At 42.1% G+C, this 26392-nt stretch overlaps 1 protein-coding gene across 11 annotated transcripts in view; it reads left to right on the top strand.

Moving 5' to 3' along the window:
- LTBP1 (latent transforming growth factor beta binding protein 1) overlaps positions 1 to 26392 on the top strand; it is a 398263-nt gene that overhangs the window by 211389 nt on the left and 160482 nt on the right. For all 11 annotated transcript variants that reach the window (XM_032881895.1, XM_032881898.1, XM_032881896.1 and 8 more), the window contains 2 exons: positions 17574 to 17676; positions 22310 to 22381. In XM_032881895.1, coding sequence (XP_032737786.1) covers positions 17574 to 17676; positions 22310 to 22381 — 175 coding nt within the window. The remainder of the gene's footprint in view (positions 1 to 17573; positions 17677 to 22309; positions 22382 to 26392) is intronic.

Genomic DNA, 26392 nt, shown 5'->3' with positions numbered 1-26392 from the left:
AGAAATCAGATAAATGCTCACTCTCCTTGACTAACTGATCCTGGGGGAGGATTGTAAGGTGAAGATGAGTAGGTACATCTTTGTTTTAAGCAGCCCCATCCTTGACTGACATCAAGAATGGTGTATTCTTGAGTATCAGTTGGGAGACCCAGTGCGGTTTCAGAGATGGAATGAGAGTGAATGAATGGAGAAGATTTAGTGGGCAGCAAATAGATCTAGTGGGGATAAATTCATGAAAACAGAGGGCATCTCTTTGGTTGGTTGTATTATGAAGAGAAAAGAACAGGAATAATGGAATTGGACGTTTATAATATTTTTCACCTTGACAGAGTGTATCAAGATACGAGGGCAGGGGGTGGAGTAGGGAGGAAGAATCAGTCCTATTGTTTTACTGTTCTAGAAAGTGATGTCCCATTTTTTTTTTTTAAGATTTTATTTATTTATTTGTCAGAGAGAGTGAGCACAGGCAGACAGAGTGGCAGGCAGAGGCAGAGGGAGAAGCAGACTCCCTGCTGAGCAAGGAGCCCGATGTGGGACTCGATCCCAGGATGCTGGGATCATGACCTGAGCCGAAGGCAGCCGCTTAACCAACTGAGCCACCGAGGCATCCTGATGTCCCATCTTTGAGTCCTCAAAATAATTTCTTATTCTTTAGATCATATAAAGTATTGATATCTGTGTGAATCTGTTGTGTACAGGCATCATTACATTCATGTTAAAGTATTAAAAGGATAGAAATTAATAGAATGTATGGTGTGGCTGAGAGAAATGGGTTTCTTGAATATAGACCAAATCTGAGGTCGTTAACAAGTCGTAATTTTGGCAATGAGGTATCTGTGCTACCTGAAGTAAATCGTGGTATGTTTGAAAACATTTTGGAAGGTTTGTTTACTGTATTGATCAAGTTAGAATTACATCTCCAGTGGTTACAATTATCATCTGCTTTTAGGAAAATCTCCTGGTATTTCAGATGCTTAAAACTTGAACATTACCATGCTAGTTTTCATCCTTAAAGAGAGGCCAAATTTCAGAAAATACCCCTCCAATTTCTTTTTTTGCATCACAGGGACATTGAATATATATACCTTTTCCATTGTACAAGGGCTTCCTTTGTTTTAAATTGGTTCTATTAACAGTGACCTAAATTTGAAATGTACTTGGCATTTGAGTTTTTGGTTGTTTTAAGCATGCTTTATTTGTTGCCCAGTTGCTGGAAACAAACATTTGCAGTGACCTAATGACGCCAGATGGTATGAAAAGACCTCGTCTGAGAAGTGTTTAGTATCATAATGTAGGGCTTGGGGTCCAGCGTCCATGCTTGGGTTTGCCATTGCCTAGTTGTGCAATCATGTGCTCTTTGTTAAACACGGGAACATGCCCCTTAATTAGACACAGACATTACAAAATGAGACAAAAAAATTCAAGTGCTTCAAGACCTTCCTGTTGAAAATGCCAAAAGAGCAGAAAATTCCATGTATAAACACCTGAGTTAACTAAGAACAGAAATCCTGGAAAACCTGAAGTAGGTGTAAACAGAAAATATATTTTTAGTACAGTGCTTTAACACAGATAAAGATGATCAAACAACATACAAACCCTCTTTTGTACTTTGCAACTATAAAATGTCTATATGTTTAAAAAAAACCCATAAGAAACAAACTCTAAGATTAAATTCTATGATATGCATTCTGTAGAAAAAAATAATCCTTATGTGGATTAGGAAGAAGAGAAAGGAGCAGTACTTGTTGTGAAATCCTGAAATTATTGGAAAAGCCTTTCTTTCCTTTAATTCCTGCTCATAAAAGTAATAAGAGCTGGGGCAAAACTAAGTTAAGGCAACCCAAGAATTAGGTGGGGGATCCTCTTAGAGGTTCCAGACGTTGTTTTATCAGTTCTCTTTAGACACGAAAAATGGAAGCAGAATCAGCCTTTGGAGAAATAATTGGATATAATTGGAGATTTGTCTTTTTTGGCAGATAAATTCGATAACATTCCCAGTCTCTAAACCGTAGTACTAAGACACACACACACACACACACACACAATTTTTGAAGGGTCAAACAGATGCACTTAACTTTTGTTTCAAAAAAAATTTTTTTAGGGGCACCTGGGTGGCTCAATGGGTTAAGCCTCTGCCTTCAGCTCAGGTCATGATCTCAGGGTCCTGGGATCAAGCCCCGCATCGGGCTCTTGGCTCAACAGGGAGCCTGCTTCTTCCCCTCTCTCTGCTTGCCTCTCTGCCTACTTGTGACCTCTGTCTGTCAAATAAATAAATAAAATCTTTGAAAAAAAAAAAACTTGCTTTCCTTTAAAAATATTTTTTTTTCTTAAGTAAACATTATGGAGAAATTAACAGGAAAGTGTGGGCTCATCAAAGTGGAAACTATCCTAATTATGGCTGAAAGTACTTTAAAAAAAAAATCTCAACTCTTCTGTGACAGGACTTTGAAGAAAAATATTTCTTGGTTTCTACCACACAGAAGCCAGTGAGAAAGTAGGGAAACAGATGCCAGGTCTGTCAGTTCCACATGGCAGAAAAAAAAATACAGATGGATGGGTAGATACCCGTGTGGCTTGTTACCGATGTACATATAGAGACAGACTGCCGACTTTGAAAATCTCTTCTCGGTGATGGAAAATGAATTTAGTGCTCAATTAAGGGGGCTGGGACATGAAGTTCTGCTTAGAAATCTGTTCTTTAGTTTCCACAGAGTCACCTCGACTATGACTGCAAGTGCATTGCTGGAAAGAGGCATAAGCTGAGATGAAATAGCTGGTTGAGGGTATTTTGATGGGGAGGAGGCCAGACTCATTGTAACATTTTGTATCGGTTATTTCCCTCAGCTGAGTCCACAAGTGACATACGCAGCTGAGACTTCTAAAGAAGGAACAACTATTAAGACATTTTACCAAAGATGCTTGGCCTCTCGCAGATGTATTACCTCTCCTGTGTGAAAGGGAACGGAGTCTGCCAGGCTGGGTCAGCAGTGGGTACAGGCGTGCATGTGGCCCTCGGCCCGTCCCCATTTCCCCAGCCACATACTTGGAGGGGCAGGGCCATCCCCGGTGAACTTGGCCTTCATCTTCTTGCAGATGTACTGCCTGGCAGTGACTGGGAAAGGATGGGCCAGGGCTACCAGACATCGGCCTTCTCTGTGAGCAGAGAGCCCCACCGGTGGTGTCTGATTACATTTACTGACGTTTGGCCTCCTTCAGGTGGAATAAGTCATTAACACCAGGCACTTCCTATGACATCTGGGTTTTTCTTCAGTGTCCCACTCAAATACTCCTTTGGCATAACAGAAGAAATATTTAATTGAGTGTTAGTGAGTCTGGTTGTCTCCAGTGGCTCTAAAAAGGCCACCCTTGCCAAAGCTTACCTGTGTCAGCAGCCTAGCTATCACTGAGCGTGTCCCACACATGTCAGTGATAGGAGCCCGGGGCTCTCTGGCAGGGGCTGGTCTTGTTCCAGCAACCTCTGCCAGACCTCCTTTGTGCGAGGCCCCTCTTCCTTCGAGCTGTAAAGATCAATAAAGACAGGGATAAAATCCAAAGGGAGAAAGAGCTGCATGTCACTGGGCTTCTGCCAGTGGCAGGGAGAACTGCTAGTTTGACTTGGAGCGAACGTAGGACTAAGACATTAGGATAATCAAAATATAGATTCATAGAACTGCAGTAGAGTCCTTCAGAGAATGGTTGATGACCCAGACATTCCCCTTCCCACTGCCTAATACTGGTCTTCACCGGGGCCAGTGTTTCTGGGTGCCTCCGACTGTCCGCTTTCAGTGTTCACGGCCCCTGGCCTGTTTCATAGACACGTTTACGCTTCCTGAGTCCTCCTCAAGCCCCTGCTCTCAAATGGTTTTCATTTTATTGGCAATGAAAATGCCTTTATCATGACATGGAATATCAGATTTCTATGTTTTATACCTCTAGGGCTCACTAAAATAAGACACCTATTAGTAATTAGACTCCCACATTTGCTGAGCAACAGGCAATGAAGGAATTTCGGGGGCAGTGGAGAGTGGCAGTGTGATAGATCGCTTCAGATGCTGGCAACGTGGCACGATTTTGTGGTTCTGACGTTTGACGGTGACAGTTCTGAGTTCGCTGGAAGTAGTTCGAAGGGACCAAGGCTTGAGATGCTGGTTGACTGGGGCTCTGTACATTATAAAATTGCTTAGAGTCGCAGCTGATATTCTAGGGTCTGGTTTTTTGTTTTTTGTTTTTTTTTTTTTTTTTGCTTCATCTACATGATCTCTTAGAATTGAGATTCGCTAAAACAAAGTGGAATCATCTGGTTTACTTAAAAAAAAAAAATCGAAATAAACCCCAGTCCTCTGGAATCTGACCCATAAATTTGTGGAGAAGAAAGCAACATTGCCCTGGGTTGAGAGATGACAGAATGTCTCCCCTGGGCTGTCATACCTCTTCTCCCACAGTGATGATAGTCCAGGTTTCTTTTTCTTTCTCATCCTTCCATTCCCCCCCGCCAACTGTTTCCTTTTATATATCAGAAAATGTATGTAGGAGATAGAATATTCTGTCTCCTTGAGGTCTTTTTCATGAGACTCTGTCTTTATTCTAGCGATGCTGTTGTACAAACAGACTTGCCATAGCTCTTTTGAAGCTGCTGTTTCAGAATCGGTTTTTGAGCTGCCTAAGAAAATTAGTCTCTCTCTCTCTGCAGCTCACTCATTTGCTACAGTGTCAGTGGATCGAAGCCTTCCAGTGGTCACTTCAGCCTCCAGCAAGCAAGGATGTGCACCATGGAGGATATTTAAAATGTGCATCTTCAGCCCTGAAAAGAATTCTGAAATCCAGACAGAGTAGCTCTAACTGTTTTGAACAAAAACAGCAATGCTTTCAAGATGACACTTTGAAGAGGTCCAGTTTAGAGAATGTGCAGGCTTTAACAGAGTTGTTCAGAAGATGGTATGAGGGTTCTGCGGCTTAGCGGCAGGAGTCCTAGTAATTCAGTGTGTTTGTATAAAATCGATAGTTGATAGACAACATTGCCATTTAGGACCTTACTTGACCTTTAAAACACGAGGCGAAGTTGGCATTTTTGTCTCCCATTTACTTATGTGAAATGGAGGCTCAGAAGTGGGGACCAGCTCTGTTGGTGTTTCCACATCCATAGATCTTTCTCCATTTTTTTGCAAACGTGCCCAGATATCTCTGGCCCTCAGGATTTTCATTTTTTTCAAATAACTTTGGCTGAGAAGACTACCATGACCTCCTCTGGTCCTGCAGTCCTCTGATTGTGGTAATTTTGACATCTTTCTTCTTTTCTGGTCTTACATGCCACTGATAGTTACATATGCGCAAGATCTGTGGACAGAGCAAATTGCATCAACATCAAAAACATCAAGACCTACGATGATCTCCCAAATCCAGCCTGACCTGAGAGCTTCCTCTCTGGTGTTGCCTCCTCCAGAAAGCCTTCCAGTCCTTCGGCCCATGTTCATTCTCTCCTCCCTGAACTCTCACTGCATTTGGAATCCATTCAGACCATTTTGAATGTAATTCTCTTAAAATGGTTGGTTTCAACCCTCTTTCCTCTACAAGGCTGTGCTTCTTGTGAGGGGAGGGCCTTTTAGGAATTGAGCTCAGTGCAGGGCACAGAGGAATAGTCAGTAAATACATTATTAGGTTCGGCTAGGTTGCGCTGTAGTCAGAAATTAACATGACAGAAGCTTGCATTTTGCAGAGAGCTCTCTGCTAGATCTCCCTCCAGTGCCAAGCTAATGGGTTTCCACCACCTTAATGCTATGCTATCAGCAATATGTGGCCTCCTTAATTCCTACAATGGGGAGAAAGAGGTGCTGCGAGGTACCCTCCTTTTCCCACAGCCCTTATTCAGAAGGAGTCACTTGGCCCTGCCTGTCGGGGCTACGGACTCATTTGTGTGGCCCTCCCAAAATGTACGTGGAAATCTCAACCTCGAACGTGACTTTATTTGGAGGTGGAGTCAATGAGGAGGTCATTAAGATTCAGTGAGATTGTAGGGGCGGAGCCTGGAGGTGACAGAATTAGTGTCCTTTTAAGAAGTGATCCCCAAGGACTCCCATTCTCTGCCATATGTGGACACAGCAAGAGGGCAGCCTCCTACGAGCCCGGAAGAAAGACCTCACCAGAGCTGACCATTCTCTTACTTTAAGCCTGCAGAGCTGTGAGAAATGCACGTCTGTTATTTAAACCCCCTGCTCTCTGCTGTTTTGTTAGCAGGAGTCTGAGCTGACCCATGGTAGTTAGGAAGCCGGCATATGTGGGGAAGCTAGGACAAGTGGTTCTTTGGTGAGCAGTGAATGTTCCCGCCACAAGCGGTGGCGAGTGGTCAAGACAGACCTGGTTTCCTGCTCCCAGGGAACTAAAGAAACCTATTAATATGATTTGTGGCATTCAGTTTTTCTACACTATTTGCAACCAAACCACAGGTAATTATTAGTTTTGAGTTCTGTGTACTTGGATAAGGCACAGAAAACCTGGGAGCGTAACCAGATGAGGCACGTGTTAGAATTTGCACAGTGGTATGAGACCCAAAACGTGTTTTGTTCCTTGCAGTATCTCTACATAAACAAAAAAGAACCTGAGATGGACTGAAGCTTAATATAGAAAATTTCCCTCAATACAGTTGTAGCAAGAAACATTGAGGAAAAGAGGCCTTTATGTTCATCATTTTGGGAGTGATCCGGTTGTCATGGTAACAACAACCATGCCTGGATACCCATCTTTATTTCCCTCTCAACACGAGTCTGTCTTTTTAGTCACATCCTGGGTAGTGGAACTTTGAATAAATTTCATGTTCTGAGCATCGAGGGCAAGGATTTACGATGTGATTTGTGTTGTTTTGCTGCAAGGACAGGCTAATGGGAATTATGATGTCAGAATATAATGATGACAATGCTTATTCTTTTCACAATGTACAAATAGCAAGATACATATATATCACAACTGTTGAAATGCTTAAATCGTTGTAGAGATGGAGAAAATAGCCCAAATTGTTTCTTTAGAAACGATGTCAAGCAGAATCAGAAGTTTCATGCTTAAGAATTTTTTTTTCCCTTTGTATGTTACTTTTAAAACCATTTTTGCCTTCGTGTAACTTTTAAAAGACCGTTTCATAAACTAAAGTAGTTGTCTGGAATTCCTTGAAGCCCATGGTTTGGCTTCAGCAGGCTTTAAACAAATACACTGTCAGAAATCAATGTGGGTACATTTCCAGCAGTTAATGCCCGAGTCACAGTAGATATTTTGTAAAATCAATAGCCTGAAATATCAGAGGATTATGGTTGTATCAGATACCCCAAATGCCTAACATTGTTTTAATTACTCTAATAAAAGAAAGCTGGGTGGATTTAAAACAACAACAACAACAACAACAACAACAAAAAAACCCTTGCCTATAAAGAATGTTCTGCTCAAGCCAAAGCAAATTTTTTACAAGTTCTTTTAGAAAATCTGGAAGTATTTAAGCATTTTCCTCTTCTTAGGAGACAATGCCTGTTATCCCGCCAGTGCTCCCCCGTACAGTATTCTGCTTTATGACAACAGGCCTTTAGGACATATTGATCAAATATGTTGCTGTAGTTGCATTAATGATAGGCTTCGATATTTGGACCCTCTTTCTTACTGGCATGTAGAAATAAGCATATTTAATGTTGTAGTGCATGGACACTGAGGAGCTCTCCTGAGGTTTTCCAGTTTAGATTGGGACCACGGTTGGTCCGAAGGCTATAGGAGCACCGTTTTGCTGGGAAGATGGGTAAAAGTCACTTTGCCAGAGTGGAGATGTGTTTATATCATAGTGGAAAAGATTGATGATAGGAATAAAGAAAAGCTGTGACAGAAGTTTGGATGAAATCCCCCCCCCCATTATATACAGTTAAAACTTTCCCTATAAGGGACCTCATTCTGGTTCTTACGAGAAGTCCAGGATTTCCAAAAAAGGGATTCACATTCCTCAACCAAATTTAGAGTACTGAGGGTATAGCTTCTGTTTGCCAGAAAAGCTCAGTTTTCTGCCAGAATGTTGGAATGAGATTTTTCTAGCTCTGAGTGGAGATGAACATCTCAACGGCACAGGTGGAAGAATTTACAGGAGACCCGTGCAGTGGGGGTTGATAAATCATAATGTGATTTTATATGGGTCACAGCTCACAATATGCAAAATCCACATCTCCATGACTCTCTTGAATGATTTCTGATACTTTGCCTCTTGATAATCATAATGTAATTCACTATAATTACTATAATCTAGAAAATAGCTGTTTAAGAGCCGAGACTATTTTCAGGAAGAAAGAGCTGCCCTTTTTTTGTGAGTACTGGCTCGCAGGAAAGGGATGAGCATGAAATACGGTCAAGAGGAGACCCAGGGGCACCTGGGTGGCTCAGTGGGTTAAGCCTCTACCTTCAGCTCAGGCCATGATCCCAGGGTCCTGGGATCGAGCCCCACATCAGGCTTTCTGCTCAGCGGGGGGCCTGCTTCCCCTTCCCCCTCTACCTGCCTCTCTGCCTACTTGTAATCTCTCTCTCTGTGTCAATAAATAAATAAAATCTTAAGAAGAAGAAGAAGAAGAGGAGGAGACTCCTCCTGATCATCACTGATCACCCTGATCTCGGTCAGGGCATGTCATTAGGACTGGTGAACACGGACGGCATCAGAGAATGTTCTCCATCAGTTTGGTAGGCACGGGACATTTAAGGAACACTGACCTTCATAGGATTTCCCTGATATGGCAAACCATGCCACTCATAGCTCCCTGGTTATCCTCTACTTCTGCACTGGAGCCTTTATAAAATCATAGAATGTAGGCACATCGTTGAGTATGAGCAGTTAGTCTATACTTAAAAGTTTATTAATGAGGAAGCTGAAGTCCAGAGAAGTGAATTAGTTTGGTTCACATCTGGTATTGACTTTGTGGCTGGTGAGGACCAGAACTGAGGCTTTGTGGTTCCTACTCTGGTGTTCTTTGTACTAGTCCCTCCTGGCTCTTAGGCCATTTCTTTTGGACACGGTATATTCACAAGAAACCATTGCTATCTGTATAAATTGGCTCAGGCTACCATAACAAAATTCCATAGTCTGGGTAGCTTACACAACCAAAACTTACTCTTAGAGTTGGGGAGATTGGAAGTCTGAGATCGCGATGCTCACAGATCTGGTTCCTGGTGGGGCTCTTTTCCTGGTGTCCAGACACCCACCTTCTTGATGTGCTCACATGATAGAGAGAGGGGGAATCTGTGCTCTGGTCTTTATTCCCCTCCTAATAAGGACACTAATCCCATCATGGCAGTTCCACTCTGATGACTTCATCTAAACCTAATTACTTCCCCTACAGAGAACCAAGCGGGGGGTTGATAGAGGGAAGGTGGACAGGGGATGGTCTCAGTGGGTGATTGATATTAAGGAGGGCACTAAATTGCCACTTTTGCTGAGCACTGGGTGTTACATGTAAGTGATGACTCACTAAATTCTACTCCTGAAACCAATATTCCACTGAATGTTAACCAACTAGAATTTAAATAAAACTTTGAAAAATTTTTAATTAAAAATGAATAAATGAATTAGGCATAGTAAGAGATTAACAACAATAATAATAAAGTAGAGCAATTATAATAATATACTATAATAGAAGTTATGTGAGTGTGGAAAAAAGTAAAAATAAATCTCATTACTTCCCAAAGGCCCCACCTCCCCATGTCATCACATTAGAGCTCGGGGCTTCAACATAGGGATTTGGGGGATGAGGCACATATTCAGTCTATAATACTAGCTGAACCTAGAAGGACAGATTTTCTGGGACCTATTTTCGTGAGCACCATGTTCTGCAAGTGTTTTATGACTAAACCATGGGTGCTTGTGGGCAAGAGGTGCGGAGTGGGCTCTGCTATTTTGGCTTCATGGTCTTGATCTTCTGGCACCAAGACATGGTGGGTGACCGAAAGGATCTCGATGTCCCCAAAATGAAATTTGCTGCTGGAACGTTGATATGAACTGGTTGAATTATGGTGATTCAGTGACATGTTGTGTTTCTTGAGGAGAATTAAAATGAAGTCCATACAATTAGAAATCTTCCACAGCATTTATTCTCTGAGCATTTATTGTTTTTTACTAGCCAGACATAATAATAATCTGAAGTGTTTCACAAAAGTGCACTTTTGTGAAAACCTCAACATTTTTAGCAAAATTTATAATATCTTCTTTTTCTTTTCATATTTCTATATCTAAATTATTTTTATATCTCTTTTCTTGAGAAACTGAATCTGGGACATCACATACTGAATAATTGTTAAGTTACTTAGTCCTTTGTTAAATCAACCCTGGTTTCTAGGCCCGGAGAAAGGGATCTAACATTGTGAGCCTCATGCATGCTGGCCATCTAACTGTCTCATAGGTAATGGCTCACTCCTCTTGAGAGCTCTGTGAAAATGGGCATTTTTAGTTATGTTTTATAGAGGAGGACATAGGCAGTGAGAGGCTGAGAGTTTTGTCCATGGTAATAATACATGTGGTAACTGGTCAGGTCAACCAGCACCAGCCCATTTTGGTCCAAGCTCAAAAGCCGTGCTCTTGGGGCGCCTGGGTGGCTCAGTGGGTTAAGCCTCTGCCTTCAGCTCAGGTCATGATCCCAGGGTCCTGGGATTGAGTCCCACTTCGGGTTCTCTGCTTGGCGGGGAGCCTGCTTCCTCCTCTCTCTGTCTCTGCCTGCCTCTCTATCTACTAGTGATCTCTCTCTGTCAAATAAATAAATAAAATCTTAAAAAAAAAAAAAGCTGTGCTCTTACCATTTACTCTGCTACAGTCATCTTCACACTACTTCTCACTTGGTCCACATGGACTGTGATTGTGTGAAAAGGTCAATTTCACCTTCAGAGAGGACTAGTCCTAAGGGGCATGTAGATGCCTGGGTGTGTATTTTGTGGGGGATAGCATTTGTTGGGGAAAGAGCTCATTTTGTGCTGAACTTTAAAATTCCCTTGTGGGACACCTGGGTGACTCAGTTAAGTGTCTTCAGCTCAAGTCATGATCCTGGAGTCCCAGGATCGAGCCCCACTTCGGACTCCCTGCTCAGCTGGAAGGGAGGCCCTTCACCCCGCTTATGTTCTCTCTCTCAGATGAATAAATAAAATAAAAAAAAAAAAAAACAAAAAAACAACAAACCCCCCTTTGTGCTCTTTCCTGGAGGAGAAGTATTGTGAATGGGCCTTTAATAATTATCCAATTTTGTTTTTTTTGGGTCCTCTGATAACTGTTTGTGTTGACTTTAGATATAATTTATTCCTCTTCCCACCCCCCATGAATAGTATACTCTATGTTGATAATTTCTTTTTTATTCTTGGGGGTGAGTTTCAGATGTAGAAAACTATACTTAAATAAAAACAATTTTTTCCTCCTCTTCTGTCTCCTCTTTTTTTTTTTTTTTTAAGGATTTTATTTATTTGACACAGAGAGAGAACACAAGCAGGCCTAGAGGCAGGCAGAGAGAGAGGGGGAAGCAGGTTCCCTACTGAGCGGAGAGCCTGATGTGGGGCTCGATCCCAGGACCCTGGGATCATGACCCAAGCCAAAGGCAGAGGCTTAATCCACTGAGCCACCCAGGTGCCCCTCTCCTTCTCTTTATCAATATTTCTGTGTTTGTCATCACTTCAAAGATGCTATATATTCACTGGAAGCAGTCCGCAACTTCTTACTTCGGGGAAGGGAACTATCTCCTGATTAATTTTGGTACTTAACCACAAACGGAATCCCAAATTTGGAAAATTCTCCATGGCTCAGCTCCATCTCATTCTCTGACTTTCCCCACCCACTCTCTCCGTTCCTCCGTCTTTGGCCTGCCTTCCTCCGCCCTTCCCCTCCCACCCACCTGCCCCTGGGTCCTCTCCCAGTCGGTGGTTAGTCCTGGGCTCAGCCAGAGCTGCTCCATCTCTTTGGAATCTGTCTCTCCAGCCCAGCAGTTGAGTCACTGCTTTGCTTCAGCTCTTGCCTAAATACAGTCCTGCGTACTCTTGCAAGAGTTGCAGTGAGTCAGCCTTCTCTGTTCTTTCATGTTTTACTTTAGTGTATTTAAAAAATCTGTATCATTTTAAGATTTTAAGCTGTCATTTGTTTTTTGGGCTCCGGTGCCTTTTTCTCTTTGGGAAAACATTCTTTATTTAAACTCAGTAATTTATGCTTCATTGTAGCATGGTTCCTGATTGCAAAGTAAAACGAGTTCTGTACGTGTGATAATGGGTAATTCCCAAGAGTATTTTCAGATCGTCATTTTTAAATGTCTTAATAGGAAAGCTAAATAGTAGGCCTTTGACATGGTGGCCATCTCCATTGAGTGGCCATTTTACTAGTGGGATAATCTAAAGTGTTTTCTTTTATTTATTCTTTTAAATATTTTATTTATTTATTTGACAGAGAAAGACACAGTGAGAGAGGGAACTCAAGCAGAGGGAGTGGGAGAGGGAGATACGGGCTCCACACCAAACAGGGATCTCGATGTGGGGCTCGATCCCAGGACCCCAGGATAACCCAAGCCAAAGGCAGCTGCCTAACGACTGAGCCACCCAGGTGCCCCATCTGAACTCTTTTAATGATTGTATGCTAGGAAGCTAACAGATGGCCAGCTCTTGAACATTTTATAGGTTGTACTGAACACAGGACACCAGCTGAGAGGGCAGACAGGGATTCAGCCCATGCTGTGTTTACTGAATGCTGTGTCCTGATGCAGAACACATCTTAAGGGTCACTTTCTCCCAGTCCCTGCACAGGGGCTACAGGGATAGCGCAGCCCTTCTCAGACACACATCATTTACTCTCACCACAATCTTTGGCTGTTGGGGTTATTGTCCCATTGTCCCATTATTAGCCCAGAGAGGCTGGATAGTCTGGTGAACATCTCACTGCTCATGAGAGAGAGTGGGGATCCAGATCCAGGTTTACTAATTCTAATCCAGCACCGTCGTCTTCTACCCACTACTGGATCTTCCGTCCCCACAACTTGGCACTGTAACACAATAAACACTCTCAGAATGAGGATACTGTAGGTGCTAGTGATTTTAAGGTATGAAAATTAAATCTTACGAAGCCATGCTCCAATATTTATCACAGCCTCCTCAAATTACTGTTCATCTCTGAAGCATCTCCAGTGGTGAGTTTTTAATTGACAAAAATGACAGCCCTTCGTTGCCAAATGGTAAGTTTTGAACTGTCAAGCCTGCTCAGGTGTTTATAGGGAGATCTGAAAAACCTACAATCATAGCTTAACTTCAAATCTCAAGAAAATGCCATCCCTTGGTAGCACCTCAAACCTGAGGTTGAAATCTGAAGTTTTCTCAACCAGGCCAAGATTTAGAAAAGTACATTATTCCACAATCTGTTTATTCTTAACTGCTTTAAAAAATGTAAGGTTTTTGCGCCATCACATGTGATAATTTTGCGTTGTAAAAGGTAAAACGTGGCTATTCATGGAGCAGTTGTAACAATTCTTGAATAGTTTTACCTTCTGAGGCGGAGCGCTGACCCAGAAGGGAGGAAAGGTCGCTGAATTATTTTCTTGCACTCAGTCTTCTAAGAATCATGGCCAGCGCCCTGGTGAATTGGGGCTGGGAGTAGCTCTGTTTGTTTTTCTCTTTTCTGTCTAATTTACGTAAGTCCTGTAGGAGGAAGCTCAGTCCAGGGTGAGCATCTCTGGAGAGACTGATGTGAGGAAGGAAGTGAGACTTGAAAAGAGATGGTTAGGAGTGTATCTACTGGGATACAGTCTTGAACGCAGTTGTGAGAGCATCAGAAGTTCTTAAGGTTGGCTGCGGTGTCTAGTAGTTTGCCCTCTCTAAATCTTGTAATGTGACCTATCAGTAGGTATTGAACACAGAACCCCTGATGTGGCAGAAACCACAGAAGTTACTCACTTCGTGTCCTGGACATTCCTGTCAGGTGGTCCCCCAGCTTCCGCTCCCAGGGAAGCTGTCATCGTCTTCCATCGCTGAGGAGTGTTCACTGTGGTAAAGGTTTCCTGCTGGATGACATAAATCCTCTCTTCTTGTGATCTGTGGCCTTTCGTCCTGCCCATCCCTTCATCCCACACCTGGCTTCGGGCCACAAGCTTGTTGAGCGTATCTGAACTCTGCCATCCTGGCCACACCCGGTCTCGCCTCTCCTTTCTTTGCGTAATGCTCACAGGACCTGGTTGTCAGAACCAGCCCTGTTCTGCTTGCTGCTCTAGGGGGGTCACGCCATTGCCCATCCCTAGCAGGGATGTGTGGAGTGACAGTGTCCCCGGTGTGCAGCTGGAGGGTGGGTGAGCTTTTCGAGGAGCTCCAGCACAATGCTTATTTGACGGGATAGATTTTTTTTTTTTTTTCTGGCTTGAGATACCTAAATATTGGTTGTAAATTTTTTAGCCTATTTCTTCTGGGTTACTTATACAGTAAGATATGCCTTGAAATGAGAGATAGGCTTTCTCTGACGATGTGGTGAATGAGACACTGAGGAGAAATTCCATTTGTGTTTTTCACTTGTCAAAAATCACCTCAATGTGGGCATAAAAATGCAGTTAGGCAGAGCCAGCATTGGGTCCTTGTGATGGTGTCTCATGAAGAAGCAGAATCCGCTACTCAGAGAGAAGGGCATTCTGAATGCTAATTCCTCCTATTTTTGTGATTCTCTCCAGTGTGACCTTCAGTGTGGAGGAGAAAAGCTCCTCTTCCACCTTCTTTTTCCTCTGGCCACTTCTTACATCCAAGTAAGACTTCATGGTGGTAGGTGTAGTCTCTTGTGGGAGAGCCCACATTAGCCCACATTAGATCTCTCAGGCCTTTTCTGGCTCACATGGAAGCTTCTTCATGATTAACTACCTCAAAGGGCATGTGTAAGACTTTGTGCCTTGTCAGAAGCCCGACTTCATCCCTTGCAGCCTGTTATTATCTTGTGCAAGCCCAATTTTGAGAAGAACACAGAGTTTCGTGGTACCACCTACACCGTCATTTATTTAATCGATTTGGATGGTTTGTGCTGCTCTTGGCCTTGGACCTGCAAAAACAAAGCCATGGGATAAAGCAGCCCGAATCCTGTAATGAAAACCTTGTACCTTTTCTGAGGCCTGGTAGGGAGAGATGATTTATTCTTACCCTACCAAATAAAACATTCTAGGAATCTGAGGTGAAAATTGGATTTTAACTGCTACTAAAATTTTGAGCGTATAAAATCAGCAAGTGTTGAAAGTTTTGCTTGATGAAGAGAAGGACCTACGGAATCTGGTACAAGAATGATCTACATCTGAGGTACACTGGTGTCTTGATAAAACCGGAAATAAGCAGGAGGCACCCTGGCAGCCACATGCAGCAGTGGGGACAGACCTTTGTGTTCTCAGCATCATCACTGGTTTTGAGTCTTGGGCCTGTAGCACAATTCCCTCTTCCTTCTTCCTGCTTCCTCTTTCAGATGTGAGCTTTCTGTGACTGAGCCGAAGGAGTCTGGGGATGACCTGAATCCAGCCACTGTATGCTTTTCTTCTGTCAGGTTCTCATTTCTTGGGGTGTTCACTTTCCTCCCCGTCTCCCTGCCCTTCCCCCCAAACCCTCATCACTTACTGCTTGGAGAACACACGGCATCCTGTCAAAATCATTAAAAACCACGAAAACCTAAGGACTTCAGAACCAGGATGGAACTAAACCTTCATTAACGGTGCCAGGGCTTCCCTGACTTTGTTTTACAATTTCGAACCTGTGGGCACTTAGAGCCTCCGTCAGAATGCTGTCTGCCTGGGCCTGGAGGCCTGCCAGGTGCCTGCTGTCCCCTGCCCAGACTCTCTGTCACCACGCTGCGCTCACTAGCCTGGGTGCGTTCGCTACCCTTCCCTGGTTCTCACAGAGCCACTCCTTGTCTGCATGGACCGCAGCTGGGTTGCTTCTTAGTTCCTTGGATTGTTTGCTCCTTCCTTCCTTCAGAATTTATGGAGCATGTGCACTGCGTACTGGGATATAAAGATACGTAAGATCCATCTGCATTTAATTAAAAAGTGTAGCGGAGGCGGTGGAGCTGTGTGGTGTGCGGGGTGGGGGTGAAGAGAAAGGAGGAGCTCACTGAAGCTGAAGAGACAGGAGGCTTCCTCCTGACAGCTTTTCAGAGCTGGAGTTCACAGGATAAAGCTTCTCCGGGCAAAGGGAAAAGGAAGGGTATAAGGTATACCAGAGGACCGAGACAGCTCTTGGAAAGACATTTGGTCGGAAAATCAAGTCTTTTAGTGTGCCCGAAGGCTAGGTGTAGAGAGGTGGAGGAGGGCAGAGGGAAAGTCATCTGCTCTGAGGCAGGGAAAGGAAGATCTTATATATCATCCCTGGGAATTTGCAGTCCTCAGACTATGGGAGTGATGGAAGGTTTTTAGTCAGTAGAGTGATGTCCTCAGATTCGTTTTTGGAAAGATGACCCTGGAAACTGTTGGGAGGACTTTTTTAGAGGTTGAGGCATAGGAAGGCAGAGTGGCCCCTCAGATGTGGGGTCTGGGCTTAGCCTACAGAGTATTGATGGAGAGCCATGGGCCTTTCTAATGCAAGTGGCCTTAGGATGGGTACACAGAGTAGGTTCTTTTCAGCTAGGCCCTTCCTGACCTCATTGGGTTGGTCTGACTTCAGGCCCCTGCCTCTCGGCCTCTTCAGGGCTTCTGTGATTTACCAGGAGAGGAGGTGGGTCTTTATATTTGACTACTGTAAGCCCCCTTCTTCTGCCTACTAGACTTTGCTTAAACCTGCCAGCACCTTCCTAACTTGGCTGACCTCCCCTGGGTCAGACCACTTGGCTCTCTGGAGCTTTCATGTGCCAAAGCTGATCTGGCCAGTGATCATTTCTCATACCATTCTCTCCTGTCCTGTTCCTGCCAAGGCCTTTGTGGTTATAGGAAGACCCAAAGCCTTCTGCAGATGGGACCTGGGCCATATTCTCAAGGTTGACACCCCTGCCCCCACCTCCTTACAGCTCTGTTCCTGCAGCAGAGATTTTCCAGCTGACAGTTACACTAAATTGTAAAAGTTTATGTTGTACTTTTGAGTTGAGACTCTTCTAAAGGGGAAAAAAAAGGAGGGGGGCATTGGAAACGTATGTTTTATGAATTGCTCTGAGTAGTGACAAATTTTTCTAAGACTCTCGAAATGCCAAGAAGCTCTTAAAATGAGGTTTGTTTGGGGCGCCTGGGTGGCTCAGTGGGTTAAAGCCTCTGCCTTCAGCTCAGGTCATGATCCCAGGGTCCTGGGATCGAGCCCCGCATCGGGCTCTCTGCTCAGCAGGGAACCTGCTTCCTCCTCTCTCTCTGCCTGCCTCTCTGCCTACTTGTGATCTCTATCTGTCAAATCAATCAACCAACCAATAAATAAAATCTTTAAAAAAAATAGATTTGTTCATTATTGTCATATTGATTCTGATCTGGTGTTTTGTTTCAAAGTTTGAGGTTTTTTTATCCTCCACCCGCCAATTGTGTTGATAACAAGGGAACTGTTTTATAATGTGAGGGGGAAGCACAGCGGGGCTCCGGGGCTGGGCATGGTGCACTCAATTAACCTTCATGTTTCACATCTCATCACTGCAGTGTGGCAAGGCACTCCCTGGCCTTTCAAAGCAGGAGGACTGCTGTGGAACTGTGGGTACCTCCTGGGGCTTTAACAAATGCCAGAAATGCCCCAAGAAGCCATGTAAGTGACATTTCATCATTCCTTTGAATGTTAATGTAGCCTATCTGTTGCCTTATGATTACTGGTTTAACGGTGAGATAGCTTTGGACTCTCAAAGAACTCTTAACTGAATTCTGGAACATGGTACTATAATTTGCATTTCCAGAAACCTTGCTGCAAGCCCGAGAAAGATTTCCTGTCGATTCCGTGGTTTAATAAGCAGTTCTCAGTCGCCTTCTCCCATCGGATTACTTATTTTTAAAAAGTGTTTGAAGAGCTAAACTAGGCTCATTTTCCTCAGGTGAAGAAAAAGTAAGATGTCTTTAAAAATCACAAATGTTTCAAAAACTGATAAAAAGTTAGTGAAACTGTTATTTCTTAGGTTAAATTCCTTAAATGGAATTTTTATTAATAGCCACAGTAGAAGTTTGTGATACTGTTAAGTTTCCAGATTTCACTAAAGAAAAAAAAAAAAAAGATTAAAAATCACGAGGACACAGTACTTTCCCCTTCTCAATCACCACTTTTTTTTTTTTTTAAAGATTTTCTTTTTTTCTTGAGGGGTAGAGACAGTGAGTGCGTATGCCATTGTGCACACACATGTAGGGGGAAGGGCACAGGTAGAGGGAGATGGTAGGGGAGAGAGAAGCAGAATCCCCACAGAGCATGGGGCTTGATCCCAGGACCCTGACATCATGACTTGTGCTGAAGTCAAGATTCAGACTCAACTGATTGAGCCACCCTGGCGCCCTAGTCACTGCTTTTTTATACCATTTCAGTTCTCAGTGACTTGAATCTATATTGATACCACACATTTTGGTTAGTCTATAAATTCGGGTTTTTAGAACCTATTGATTTGAGTAGATCCAGATTTGTGACTCTCTGTTACTTTTTTCCCAATTACAGTTAGTATTTTTAGTTTTTGAATGTGGCATTAACTCCGGCTGATTCGTAAGAGGAATATTTTAGAAAAATAGAGGTAACCTGTTTTTTTTGATACTTACTTACCACATTTTTCCCAAGAAAGCAAGGATATTTTTCTCAGTCATCTTCCTTTGCCTTATATAACTGAAGATTTTTGTAGTAGGTTTTTACACTTCGTGTTGCAAGGAATTTCTCATTTACTTCAGTTGGATAATTTTTATTTATTCTTTTTTTTTTTTAAGATTTTTTTTTTTAATTTATTTTTTTGTCAGAGAGAGAGAGAGAGCGAGAGCGTGAGAGTGAGCACAGGCAGATAGAGTGGCAGGCAGAGGCAGAGCGAGAAGCAGGCTCCCTGCTGAGCAAGGAGCCCGATGTGGGACTCGATCCCAGGACTCTGGGATCATGACCTGAGCCGAAGGCAGCCGCTTAACCAACTGAGCCACCCAGGCGTCCCTATTTATTCTTCTTAAACACCCGTTGATTTGATATTCTCAGTTGCCCTTCACACCTCTGTCCAATCCAGAATCTGCCGTCTCCGAATCACCGCTCCACAGCTTTGTTTTATGTCCTACTGTTCTGCCATTATAGTAACTTGTTGTCAATAATTGTCTCATTGCCGCTCATGTGGACCTCCTTGTCTCTCAACCTTACGTGTTTTTTTTTTTTTAACATGGAACACTAAAATTACTAAGAAGGCAATTGAGAACTGCTTATTAAAGCACGTAATGCCTTAAATTTCATTTATTTTCTTGACACTCCTTTTTTTTTTTTTTTTTTTTTTTGAGGACTGATTTGTGAAAACACCCACCAAAGTTTCCCGTAACTGGTGAATTCTTCATTTAGGGAGTCACATAAATAAAGACCTTCATTATGAGAATGTCCCTTGTGGACTTTTATGCTGATTTAATAATGAGTGGTAATATGGATTTCCAGTAAGTGGGTTGAGTGTGATAGCTCCTCCTCACTGAAAGATCCATGTGCCTAAAATTATTCTGGAAACCTGACCAAAGGGATATCCAGGAGAGATCTGATATGATTTAAAGAGCATGGACTTTGGAGCTCAGTAGACCTGAGTTTGACTCCCAACTTGGTCACTTGCTGTTAGGTCTTATGGATCATGAAACAAGAGTCTGTATTTAAAATGTTGTAAAAGCTTTGATTTTTTTTTTTTTTTTAAATGGCCTATCCCTCATTATACTGTGTAAGTTTGTCTGTAGAAATATTGTGGAGGGGGCAGTGTGCTTCCTGCCTCTAGGTCTAAGGACTGCAGAAGCTAAAGTCCAGTTCTTCCAACTTTATTCTGGGGCCAAGTTCATGTTCTCTAATACTTGTTCCATCTTTTCCCTTATCTTGTTTCTTTTTCTTATCCCTCCTTTTCTCTGTGTTTTTTGCTTAACTGCCTCCCTTTCCTCCATTTTCTGAATTCCAAAGTTGCAAGAGAGGGACAGAAGTTAGGGGTAAAGTGAATCCTAGATTCTTGTTGTTTCTTAATCCCTAACCTCTATTCTTGACCTTCTGTTGTTTTTATTTAGAATTGTGTTTTCTTAAAAAAAAAAAAAAAGAATTGTGTTTTCTGAGCATAAATAAATTCATTGCTATAAATGGTTTTGTTAATTCTATATTTTAGTCCTAGTAATAATTAAAGGAGAATGTGAAAGTACAAAGTTGCTATCACTTCTGACTAAATGCTGATGAAAATAAATTCATGTTGGCTCATGTAATGTATAAAGTTGAAGCGATTGATTTCATTTCAGGAAGGGCAATGAGGATTATGACTGAAGTAAACTATTAACATCTTGACATTTACTTTGTTTGTGCTGTCCTAAGTGACTCACTCCCAAGAAACACACTCAGGGTCACATTCTTCCTGTGTCATTTAGAAACTTTCCTTTCCTTGGTTCATACTACTCTCTAAATCATATTCATTTTGGAAGACAGCAGACTTTCCTTGGCTTTATATGCTATGGTTTTGTGTTCCATGCCCTTTAAAAAAAAAAATTTCACTTAAAGTAGTTCAAACTTCAGTTTTCAAGTGGCTTTTATTTAATGTTTGAAGTTTTTGTTCAGCCACATACAGAAAGACCTTTCACTGTTGATCAGTTTTTACTGGAAAAACTTAATTTTAAATCTGCAAATGATTCCATTAGATACTCTGTAATCTATTAAAAATGTACTTAGCATGAACAAGTCACTGGTCCTTTAAAAGTTTTTAGAAGAAAATTAACATTGAATCCTAAACTGAGGAGGACCTGAAGAGATCATCTGGTCTGGCTCTCTGCCTTGAGGTGGATGACTGGTGGAACTTTCAAAACAAGATAGCCTCTCTTTTGCCTTTGAACAGTTCACGGACAGAGATCCCAAAACCTCTGGAGGCACCCTGCTCCAGAGGGTTTCCATTCTGTGGAAGATGAGTTATGTGGCCAAGGAGCTTGAACATGACACTTTCTTCCTCCTTATAACTCAGTGTTCCAGGACTCCTCACTGTAACCCTCTCCCAGAATTCAGGAGGATCTGAAGAGACAGGACATATAACAGAGAAAGGAACTGAAGGAGGAGAGTGGTGGTGAGAATAAAGAATATGTGTTAGGGCCAAAATAATTTTATTTTCCAAAAGAAAATTTCCTTTTTATTTTGAATTTTCCCTCTTTACTCCTTGTTCAGGTCTTTTTAGTGGTCTCACCATCCACCCTATTTTGATTATTGCCCATTTTCTATTGCTCATGGTCTTCTTAATGAAAGAATAGCTTATGGCAGAAAACAAGGGCATTTGTCATCTTTGAGTGGTTTTGTCAGGCACGGTGGTGATCGTTTTGCATAAATTATATCTAAAAATCCACAAAAGCCCTGACCTGCTCAGTAGATGTGAATACTCGCATTGTATGGACTCACCATTGGAAACCCAGAAAGCTTGTCTCCTAAGGTCGCAGAACTTGATTGGCAGAGTCAGGATTTGAATTCAGGTCTGCTTGGTCCCTGAAATTATCCTGTATCCAATATGCCACAAAGTCTCCTGAGTTTCACTTAAGGTGTCGGAATCAGTGAATCCAGTTTTGTTCGTGATTGGTAAGGTCAACATTGTATTGTTGGTTGAGGATTCTGTGATGAACCATACCCATGATCACAGCAGCCCTTCTCATCCCCTGGCTTCTTCTCTTCTCAGGTTCCTAGTAGTAAGAATCCCTTATTCTCAGGTTCCTAGTAGTTATTCTCAGGTTCCTAGTAGTAAGAATCCCTTATTACCAGAATATGTGAGCCAGTATTTAGGTGAGCATGCCGTTTATTGTTGAAACTGGGATGCTTCTGAGAGTGAAATGGAGTGCTATTATTAATGAACTTCGCTAGAACAACTGTCTTAACCCAGGCCTGTCCCAAGCAGGCCAGGATGTATGTTCAACTTATAAGAAAATTCAAATGCCTGTAGCAAATCACTGGGGAGGAATAGATCCTTTGTAATGTAAATAATCACTAATTGGAAGAAAATATAGTCTTATGATTCTTTGGATTAATATAATCAAGATTTGCTGACAACTACTTGGGACTCTATCTGTTGCAGACGAGGAAGTATACTGAAAAACAGGGCTAACATGAAAGAAACTGCTATATATTGAGTTGGGTATCTTAGAAATGAGTAAGACAGACCACTGATGACTTTGGTGGCTTGGGTTATCACACTGGTAGTTTAGGATTGTAAGAACATAAGTACGTAACAAAGAATTATTTCTTCTTACAGCTTATCACGGATATAACCAAATGATGGAATGTCTACAAGGTTACAAGCGGGTTAACAACACCTTTTGTCAAGGTAAGCTTAACTGAATTCATTGGTGTGGACTTCATTGTTTTGGCTTTTGAGGACTCTTGAGTTGTTTTATCATGTTTTCACTCATTAGCTCAGTATGCAAAGGTCATAGCGGTGACTATCTCCTCACTCAATTTAGCTCTAAGGAAATAAAAGAGTTTTAGTATATGGTTACTAGAATTAGTATTTAAACTTCATGGAACATTTTATCCCCATATATTAATTTGCGATGAAACTCACAGGAGATTAGATTCCATTACGGAGCCCCTTGTGGTCTCCAGGTTAGTCACTGCCTGTCCATGTGTGGGCAGATGCATATATGCCGATGACTACACACATGTTCCTAGCAGTACTGTTTCCTTGCAGACACATGATTGGGTAGGAGACTTCTTTTTTTCCCCCCCTCATCAGAATATTGCTAGCCACCTTGAAGCATTGAGGTCTTAAATATCAGGGTGAATGCACTCTTAGGCAACGTGAAAGCTGTGTAGCTAAATGTGAAGTGTCCTGAGTACTTTTGCTCAGTTTTTTCTGAACCACGTAGCAGAGTTGAGCAAGCAGAGGGATCCTCAGAGATCATTTAGCTTGGCCCAGCGTCTGTACCGTTTAGATGGAGACGTTCAAGCCCAGACTGGCTAAGAGGCTTTTATGAGTCTGGAATGGAGGTTAGAACTCAGGTTGACTAATGCCTCATTTAGTACACAAAGATGATAGCAAATTTTATGTCACTTACTTTGTGAAATGTTCATTAATGCTCTTAATTTCCCCTTACATGTCTGGGATTAAGGTGTTATTAGTAACTTAGAAGTATGTCTGTGTTAAAATAAAGAGCCTTCAAGAATCTTAGTGAACCAGGGTGCCTGGGTAGCTCAGTGGGTTAAAGCCTCTGCCTTCAGCTCAGGTTATGATCCCAGGGTCCTGGGATCGAGCCCCGCATCAGGCTTTCTGCTCAGCAGGGAGCCTGCTTCCTTCTCTCTCTCTGCCTGCCTCTCTGCCTACTTGTGATCTCTGTCAGATAAATAAAATCTTTAAAAAAAAAAGAATCTTAGTGAACTAAGACCTGTGTCAGGAACACAGCACACGTTTTTTGACTTGTTGTCTGGGGCTCAGTATCCTTGACCAAGTATGTATTTATAGGACAGAGTAAATGAAGGTAATGTTACAAAGTATGGATTAATTCCTACTAAAAGGGCTCATTTCGATGGCCTATCTTAATTACTTGAGGATTTTCTCAAGTTGTTCCATATTGCATCCAACTTTTATGATTTGTAGAGCTTTTTAGCAAACAAAGAATTTTCTTTTGAAATTCACAGAGGTGTACCATGTGTTTAACAGTTTTGCCTTAAAATATGATAAGCCCTCATGTGAAAGAGTATTGGGAAAGTTAGATTTAACTGCCCAAGACACTGAAAAACCTCTGTAAACCTTAGTAACGGGAATAACAGATTAATCAATATTACCTAGGAATGGGTAGAATTTAAGACATCCTTAAAAGATTCTGTGAAAAGAGAGAAGATTGAATTAAATGGATGGAAGAAGGAATATGTCGAATGAATATATGTTCTACAGTGTAAATGAAGTGACTGCTTCACAGATTTGGATACAAATCTATATGACAAGCCCTAGTCCATTTTTAGAATGTGTTAGTAGAAGCAGAATGAGCTTGGAAGTAACAATGTTGTCCTGTGCCATTCGGACTGGGTTTGAGGTTTGGATGTTTGGTGTTCGTTGTCTCTTGGCTGATAAGGACAACAAAGCTTGCTAAGGGCCTGGAAGCCTCAGGATGTTTAGCCCTGGAGAAGTGCAGACTGAAGAGAAATGTAGCGGCTGCCGTGCAAACCTGCCTTTAAATGTTCGATTAACTGTCCTACAAAGCAAGTCTCTGATGAGTTCCTTCAAAAAACCAGTCCATAGGATGGAGTTGAAAGGAAGCATATTTATAACTATTTGTGTGGACTTTTTGTGTGCACTAGCATTCGCCAACACTGAAATGCCTTTGGAAGTGCTGAACTTCCTGCATGTGGAAGTGATCCAACAGACCCTTATTATAGCTAGCCAGGGACGTGTCTGTCCTGGGCAGAGCATGAGGTTGTATGACTTTGTAGGTACATTCCGGTTGTCTGATGCTCTCGGTATTCTGTTGGCTGTGGATGAGAAGAAAGAAATGACATCTCGGACTGTCCCTCAGATTTTAAACCCTAGACAGGAAGTTTCCCAAAGTGTGCCCTGTGATGAGGTAATACCCTCCTGCTCCTTAGACTGTAGACAGACAAGGATCCCTACTTATCCTTCCCCATTGTAAACCTGTGTGCCTCAATGGCGGACACTCTCCAGAACGTCACCTTTTCCCAACCACAAATGATGAAGAGTATACGTGTTTTTGTGGTTGCGATGGGATGGGGTGTGGGATATGGACATTATTAATCCCAATTAAAACTGAGACACAGAGGGGCACCTGGGTGGCTCAGTGGGTTAAGCCTCTGCCTTCAGCTCAGGTCATGATCTCAGGGTCCTGGGATCGAGCCCCACATCAGGCTCTCTGCTCAGCGGGGAGCCTGCTTCTCCGGAATCTCTCTCTCTGCCTGCTGCTCTGCCTACTTCTGCCTACTTGTGATTTCTCTGTCAAATAAATAAATAAATAAATCTTAAAAAAAAAAAACAAAAACAAAACTGAGACACAGAGAGAGTAAGTAACTTTACCAAGATCACACAGATAATAAGAGCCCGGCCAGGCTTGAACTCCTAAACCACATCCTTTTCCATGTGCCGCATGACCTCGTTTACTGATTTTATATGTATCTGGAAGTATGACTGAGGTAGATATAGGTCATTAGAACAGAAGACATGCCATCTGTTGTGAGGAGTAATAGGAGTCAAAGTAATTAATAATAATTTGGTTTTGTGTAATAAGAAAGGATGGTTATCCAATATATTCCTCCTTCTAGCTGGTTCAAGGTTCTACCAGTATTTTAAAAAAAAACCATGATGGAAGTGGAAGTAAAAATTTGCACCTATTACCCTGGTTGTCTTATTTAGTGAAATAGAATGAAGAATCCTTTAAATAATTGCTTGATTATTGTTGTTAATTTTGTATTTTCCTCCTCCGGTATGGCTGGTATGGAGTGGCCTTTCGCAAGTTTTGTTCATACTGAGCCTATCTTAATGGTTCCATCCTGTTCTTTGCACTGATGGTCAAGAACACCAAATCCTGGCTTACATTTGTCTCAGGAGGATATTTGCAGAACAGCGTTACGCTTTTTGGCATGGATTTTGGAGTGAAGTATCACAGAAAATTCTATTTCATGGTGCCTCTAAAAGGCACTGCTAAATTACACTATAGAGGAGGTTGACTCATAAAATAATATGATTTCATTCATCATAACCTATTAAAATTTCTTTTGAGAGAAGGGCTGAATTTCACTCCCTTTGTGACACTGTTAGTCAGCACAATTAAATAGAACTTTCTCACATTACATATGTACACTCTTTTTTCTGAGAACGTTGAAGCTTTTGATTTTGTTTTGCTAGAGTTTTTCAAAAGGCTCCCATTAACCACTAATTGCTTGTGCGTTCCACATTGTTCTTAGAGTTTAATGTCTTCTCAGTTTACAAAGCACATTTAACATTAAAGTGATTAATAACTAGAATTACATTATTTCCTTCACCTAAGCGAACTAATGTCCTGAAACAACGTTTAGTAATGTGGGCTCAGTCACAAAGAACCAACTGTGCACAAGTTAATTTGAGGAGCTTTGGAATAATTGCCCTCAAAGTTGGGCTTTTTTTTCCTCTCTAGCAGTGCTGCAATTATCTTTTCAAAGGAATGATTTATTACATATACACACACGGAGCTTAAAACCTGCCCTCGCTACCCTTAACATGACGGAATTGTTGTAATTTCCTTCATTTATCATAACAAACAACGCAAGCATATTCCGTGGTGGATCTAGAGTAACATTTGTCATTCGATTATTGTGCAAAAGTTCGATGTAGAGCTAGAATTAAAGGGGTTCG

The sequence above is a fragment of the Lontra canadensis genome, unplaced genomic scaffold, assembly GCF_010015895.1.
Source record: "Lontra canadensis isolate GAN:19392208 unplaced genomic scaffold, GSC_riverotter_1.0 scaffold78, whole genome shotgun sequence".
Classification (NCBI taxonomy): Eukaryota; Metazoa; Chordata; class Mammalia; order Carnivora; family Mustelidae; genus Lontra; species Lontra canadensis.
This window is presented reverse-complemented; position numbering and strand designations above follow the sequence as displayed.